Raw genomic sequence first — 7,500 nt, forward strand, 5'->3', positions numbered from 1 at the left:
GACAGCGGAACGAAATTCAGAGGTGGTTGGTGTGAGAGCACAACGGGACAAAGGAACAGGTGTAAAGACGGAAAAAAATAAAGAGTGTGTGTATGTAGGTACCATAGAAAAGACAATATAGTTGTTACAGTAGTGATAACATTTGATTGATACACTAGCTGCTTTACATACAGGGTGACCACAAAAAAATTCAACCCATAAAAATGATCATAACTTCTGCATCTGTTCAACAAACTGCTTCATATTTGATGTACATTAATTTCAGCTTATGCATGATCATATCACAAAGTTTGCAATATATAGTTCAAGTGGTCTGATTTCTGTGCTCTTTCGAAAAACATACTCAAATTCAGGAATCGGCTGAAAAGTAGGAGGTTTGACATTAACCAGTATCAATCAATCAATCAATATGAGGATTATATCGCGCCGGTCTCGAATAGCAGCTAGCATCTGCTGAAGAGACATTAAACCCCAAAAACCAACCATTATATCGCGCGTATTCCGTGGGTACAGTTCTAAGCGCAGGGATTTATTTATTTTTTTATTTTTATTTTTTTATTTTATGCAATTTATATCGCGCACATATTCAAGGCACAGGGATTTATTTATGCCGTGTAAGATGGAATTTGTATACACAATACATCACGCATTCACATCGGCCAGCAGATCGCAGCCATTTCGGCGCATATCTTACTTTTCACGGCCTATTATTCCAATTCACACGGGTATTTTGGTGGACATTTTTATCTATGCCTATACAATTTTGCCAGGAAAGACCCTTTTGTCAATCGTGGGATCTTTAACGTGCACACCCCAATGTAGTGTACACGAAGGGACCTCGGTTTTTCGTCTCATCCGAAAGACTAGCACTTGAACCCACCACCTAGGTTAGGAAAGGGGGGAGAAAATTGCGAACGCCCTGACCCAGGGTCGAACTCGCAACCTCTCGCTTCCGAGCGCAAGTGCGTTACCACTCGGCCACCCAGTCCAGTACCCACTCTCACCCGATTTAAACCTTCCAGATGTTTACCTTTGGGAATATCTGAAGGTCCAATTATACTACAAACACCCTAGATCATTGCTGAACAAAATAATAGCCAATCTGGAGGGTTAAATAGCGCGAGTGTTTTTACCGCTCAATGTCAAACCTCTTAATTTTCAGCCGATTCCTGAATTTGAATATTTGTTTCGAAAGAGCACCAAAATCAGACCACTTAACCTAAACATTGGAAAATGTGTGATATGATCATGCATAAACTGAACTTCATGTACAACAAAATATGAAGTAGTTCGTTGAACAGATGCAGAAGGTATTATTATTTGTATGGGTTGCATTTGTTTGCGTAACCCTGTAGGTGATCCTTGTAGGCTTTGCCTCTTGATATTCTCATTATTCTCTCCATCAGCGACTCTGCGGCAGTCTTGACATCGACAAAACCAGGGACCCAATCCCAAAGTGTTTTACATCTGATAATGTCAACAAACTTACTGACTGGTGGCAACAGTGTATCGAATTGGATGGACCAGATTCTGCCATGACAGATGACCTTTATTTGGACCTTGTGGCTAGGTACGTTTGTGTTAGTGTTAGTGTGTGTTAGTGTGTTAGTGTTAGTGTGTGTGTGTGTGTGTGTGTGTGTGTGTGTGTGTGTGTGTGTGTGTTTTGTATGTGTGTGTGTGTGATCGTGTGTGTGTGTGTGTGTGTGTGTGTGTGTGTGTGTGTCCACGTGTGTGTGTTTATGTGTGCACTTATCGTTTATTTGCTAGTACAGCTGTACCGCTATTTCATTATTTTTTTAACAAACCTCTGTCATGACTTGCTGTACTGTTGTAGCTTAATTAGGAGCAGAAAACATAGCTGGAACAATTTTAAATCATCCTCTCACATCGGATAAATATCTGTGTGCAGATTGGAGTAGAAAATAAGCAACGGTCTCATTTAATTCCCCAGACAATGATAATATAAATTATTTTGAATCTGTTGTGCCTTGTACTTAAAATCTTAGACAACCTAAACAGTTTGTTTATGTCTGGTTTCATGGTATACCACTCTCTTCTTCTCTGTGCTTTTTTTGACTGTGTTGCTACTTGACTTTGTTGCTACTTTTATATTTAACCCATTTATTTCTGATATCTTTCCCTGTTCAGGTTTGGAGGTCCAGCAACCACAGTCACTGTGCCTTGTTCAACAGTGCCTTGCCTGGCCAAAGCCCACAGACCAGTTGTCCGCACACCGGGGGAAGGAGTGGTGGAAACTGCCAACAGATTTGCCCCAGCTGATATTGTTCTCCATCCTACACAGCTAGATGTATTACACAAGGAAGCATCAGAGCCCCTGGTCTACCTTTGTGGTCCTCCTGGTACAGGGAAATCTTTGATTCTGATTCTGAGAGCTCTGGCCTGGATCCAGGAGAAACGCAAACCCGTGCATGTCGTGAGCACTAGGGAAGGCAACATGGCGGCGTCACACATGATCAATCAACAGTTGAAGGAGATGACGAAACAAACCGACAGTGGTCAAGAAAACGGAATAGCAGAACCAGCTGAGAATCCCTGGGTTCACCTGCACATATTTGACCTGCCTATACAAATGAAGCCTGCCGTGGAAGAACTTGCTAAATTAGAATCAGCAGGAGAACTCTTCGTTATTGTGGACGAAGCATGTGATGTTTTCACGGGGTCAGTCCTATCAGTCTTCTATATCACTACATTTAAAAGGGAATGCTTCTTTTCCCTGTAAACCGTAGACTACCATTGAGCCGGCAGACGAATGCCGATACACATTTTGAAACAACTCTAATCATTTACAAACAGTCAGCATATCAAAATTAACGGTTTTAGTACCAAATTTAAATTTAAACCAATCCCGTAGCTTAGGTTAACCAGCCGCGATGGGGACTCGATAGCTCCTATTTGATCAAACATGTGATGCTTTATTGAGGCTCCATTATGAATACTCTTCTGAATAGTTACCTTTGTGCATTTATTTTCTTTAATGTTTCAGTAGTTACAGTGAGAAGAACTTTACTGAGTTCTGCACCAGACTTCAGGAGCGTGTAGGGGAAGGCTTGCATCTGTGGGCGGCTGGCATGTACCACAAGTTGAAACCGCCTGACTTCAAGGAGGTCGTGCTGAAAACTGCCCTGAGAACACCGCCGTCAATCACTCGCCACGTGATGCAACATCGCGCCATAGGTAGTCTGGACCAACCAATTTTTTTTCTTCAAGTAAACGTTTTTAAAACAAGTGCAGAAATGGTCAATGGTCTTTTCATAATATGAATTTTGGAGATATCCGAGCTGTAATAGATGTTTGGTGAATTTTTGAAATAAGCAGGGTGAACACAATGCTTGGACACGTTTTTTGAAGAAGATGGGCACTTTAAGTAACACATTTCAAAACTGTTTGTTGAAAAATATGAGACTTTTTTTTTAAGGCTTGGCAATGCATTGTAAAAGATCGCGGATGATAAAAATAAATAAAATATTTCAGTATGCATATCTGTAAACTGCAGCTCTTTCCATAACACAAGAGTTATATTTCTTGTCTTCTTCATCGCTACCATAGGTGAAGGGAAAGATGTCCACGGCTATGAAGCATCCAGCGTCCCACTGCCTGCGTATGGTCCAGAACCCGACGTGGTGCTCCACCAAGGAAAAGAACATGACGACGTCAAGGACCCGCATGACTGCTTTAAGTGCGGACAAAAAGTAGCTGAAATTCTAAACACTCTTCACGTTGGCAGACGAGGTATGTAAGTTGGAACTGAACTTTGTGTAACAATGGTGCGTTTTTTAGAGACGTTGGCAGACAAGGTATATAAGTTGGAACTGAACTTTTTGTAACAATGATGCGGTTTTTTTAGAGACGTTGACAGACAAGGTATAGAAATTGGAACTGATCTTTTTGTAACAATAATGCGGTGGGTTTTTTTTAGACGTTGGCAGACGAGGTATATAAGTTGGAACTGAACTTTTTGTAACAATGATGCGGTTTCCCAGAGATGTCACAAAATTGTTGTCCAAAAACGTGTTTGGGTTCTCAGCATGTTCAGGTACTTTGAGCATCATAGAATCATTGTCCAACGCAATCTTGTCATCGTCAACCACTTCCTTGCAGTAAAAGGGTCATTTTCACACGCACACAATCGAGGAAAGTTATAGCCTGTTAAGTTAAATTTTTTGTTTGTTTGTTTGTTTGCTTAACGCCCAGCCGACCACGAAGGGCCATATCAGGGCGGTGCTGCTTTGACATATAACGTGCGCCACATACAAGACAGAAGTCGCAGCACAGGTTTCATGTCTCACCCAGTCACATTATTCTGACACCGGACCAACCAGTCCTAGCACTAACCCCATAATGCCAGACGCCAGGCGGAGCAGCCACCAGATTGCCAATTTTAAAGTCTTAGGTATGACCCGGCCGGGGTTCGAACCCACGACCTCCCGATCGAGGGGCGGACGCCTTACCACTAGGCCAACCGTGCCGCTGTTAAGTTAAATGACGTCCTAGCTTGAGCATCACATTTGAATGTAAAATAATTCAGCCAGTTCGTTGGGCAATTCCACAGGAGGTCTATTGATAAAGCACAAAGACGAACGGCAGTCACATGTAACATATTATTTATTTGTGCTACTTTTCCTCACAGGTCGGGTAGCCGGAAACAACCCACAACCCCCACGTTGCAGAGATGTCATTGTCCTCACCTGGGACAGTTACTTCCGTGAGGAAACTACAGGTAGGACAGCCCGAGAAGCCAGCAGTCTCATACGAGGTCTGAGACATTCTGGTTTTCCAGTCACTGTGCTGGAAACGGGAGATGCTGATGCTGTTGGAGCCGTGGCTACCATGTCAGGGCCTGACGAAATTGTAGCGGCAGGCTCACGTTTTGTCCAAGGCTTGGAAAGGAAGATCGTGGTTTATGTGGAGACTGCACAGCCCGTGTACTACGATCTAGACTGGGCTCGTCTGTGCTCGATGTCACGGTCCACATCCAAGCTGATCCATGTCAAACCCCTAGACCAGCCTCCTCGTAGATATCAGCATCAACCAGCAATAGACCCCAAAACCGGTAAACACATTATGTACCCGGATTGTCACACCTGACATCTAACACTAGGTCCCGGCCATTGTCATTACGGAAGATGAGAAGTTTTACCGCACCTCATATCCAACACTAGACCCCATCACCAGAGGTAAAGATGAGTAGTTTTACCACACTATCACACCTCACATCCAACCAGTGGTAAAGATGAGTAGTATCACCACAATACCACATCTCACATCCAACAAGAGACCCTATCACCAGTAGTAAAGATGAGTAGTATCACCACACTACCACATCTCACATCCAACACTAGACCCCATCACCAGTGGTAAAGATGAATAGTATCACCAAAATACCACACCTCATATCCAACAAGAGACCCCATCACCAGTGGTAAAGATGAGTAGTATCACCACACTACCACACCTCATATCCAACAATAGACCCCATCACCAGTGGTAAAGATGAGTAGTATCACCACACTACCACACCCCATATCCAACACTAGACCCCATCACCAGTGGTAAAGATGAGTAGTATTACCACACTACCACACCTCATATCCAACACTAGACCCCATCACCATTGGTAAAGATGAGTAGTATCACCACACTACCACACCTCATATCCAACACTAGACCCCATCACCAGTGGTAAAGATGAGAAGTATCACCACACTACCACACCTCATATCCAACACTAGACCCCATCACCAGTGGTAAAGATGAGTAGTATCACCACACTATCACACCTCATATCCAACAATAGACCCCATCACCAGTGGTAAAGATGAGTAGTATTACCACAGTACCACACCTCATATCCAACAATAGACCCCATCACCAGTGGTAAAGATGAGTAGTATTACCACACTACCACACCTCATATCCAACACTAGACCCCATCACCAGTGGTAAAGATGAGAAGTATCACCACACTACCACACCTCATATCCAACACTAGACCCCATCACCAGTGGTAAAGATGAGAAGTATCACCACACTACCACACCTCATATCCAACAATAGACCCCATCACCAGTGGTAAAGATGAGTAGTATTACCGCACTACCACACCTCAAATCCAACAATAGACCCCATCACCAGTGGTAAAGATGAGTAGTATTACCGCACTACCACACCTCATATCCAACACTAGACCCCATCACCAGTGGTAAAGATGAGAAGTATCACCACACTACCACACCTCATATCCAACAATAGACCCCATCACCAGTGGTAAAGATGAGTAGTATTACCGCACTACCACACCTCAAATCCAACAATAGACCCCATCACCAGTGGTAAAGATGAGTAGTATTACCGCACTACCACACCTCATATCCAACACTAGACCCCATCACCAGTGGTAAAGATGAGAAGTATCACCACACTACCACACCTCATATCCAACAATAGACCCCATCACCAGTGGTAAAGATGAGTAGTATTACCGCACTACCACACCTCAAATCCAACAATAGACCCCATCACCAGTGGTAAAGATGAGTAGTATTACCGCACTACCACACCTCATATCCAACACTAGACCCCATCACCAGTGGTAAAGATGAGTAGTATTACCGCACTACCACACCTCATATCCAACACTAGACCCCATCACCAGTGGTAAAGATGAGTAGTATTACCGCACTACCACACCTCATATCCAACACTAGACCCCATCACCAGTGGTAAAGATGAGTAGTATTACCGCACTACCACACCTCATATCCAACACTAGACCCCATCACCAGTGGTAAAGATGAGTAGTATTACCACACTACCACACCTCATATCCAACACCAGACCCCATCACCAGTGGTAAAGATGAGTAGTATCACCACACTACCACACCTCATATCCAACACTAGACCCCATCACCAGTGGTAAAGATGAGTAGTTTTACCGCACCTCATATCCAACACTAGACCCCATCACCAGAGGTAAAGATGAGTAGTATCACCACACTACCACACCTCATATCCAACAAGAGACCCCATCACCAGTGGTAAAGATGAGTAGTATTACCACACTACCACACCTCATATCCAACAAGAGACCCCATCACCAGTGGTAAAGATGAGTAGTATTACCACACCTCATATCCAACACTAGACCCCATCACCAGTGGTAAAGATGAATAGTATCACCACACCCGACATCTAAGACTGGACACCATCAAGATATCAAGATTGCCAACGCTGGAAGATTTATTATAGAAGTTAAAAGGTGCTCTTATAGGGAGGGAGGGGGGGGGTTGACAGGGTTCATGTGACGTTCAGAATCTGCTCGGTCCTTTGTAGTCGATTTTTGATATGCCGAGGGATCCTTTTCGGTGAGATCTTGACAAGGGATCGACTGTTGAACCCTTGGTAGCCAAATATCTGAGATGACGATGGTTTCTTATCGGAAGGATTTTGACCAGAGGCCGCAGATGTGATTATGTCTTTA

At 43.6% G+C, this 7,500-nt stretch overlaps 1 protein-coding gene across 2 annotated transcripts in view; it reads left to right on the forward strand.

The window, feature by feature from the left end:
• The window catches only part of LOC138950695 (uncharacterized), a 20,406-nt gene that overhangs the window by 9,573 nt on the left and 3,333 nt on the right, over positions 1–7,500 (forward strand). Inside the window, exons 3-7 of one of the 2 annotated variants that reach the window (XM_070322411.1) lie at positions 1,407–1,570; positions 2,149–2,679; positions 3,005–3,195; positions 3,568–3,750; positions 4,649–7,500. The exon at positions 4,649–7,500 is cut by the window's right edge and continues 3,333 nt beyond it. In XM_070322411.1, the coding sequence (XP_070178512.1) occupies positions 1,407–1,570; positions 2,149–2,679; positions 3,005–3,195; positions 3,568–3,750; positions 4,649–5,106 (1,527 nt within the window). In that variant the 3' untranslated portion in view covers positions 5,107–7,500. The remainder of the gene's footprint in view (positions 1–1,406; positions 1,571–2,148; positions 2,680–3,004; positions 3,196–3,567; positions 3,751–4,648) is intronic. The other variant, XM_070322412.1, reaches the window with a different exon arrangement.

Source organism: Littorina saxatilis, linkage group LG16, assembly GCF_037325665.1.
Source record: "Littorina saxatilis isolate snail1 linkage group LG16, US_GU_Lsax_2.0, whole genome shotgun sequence".
Classification (NCBI taxonomy): Eukaryota; Metazoa; Mollusca; class Gastropoda; order Littorinimorpha; family Littorinidae; genus Littorina; species Littorina saxatilis.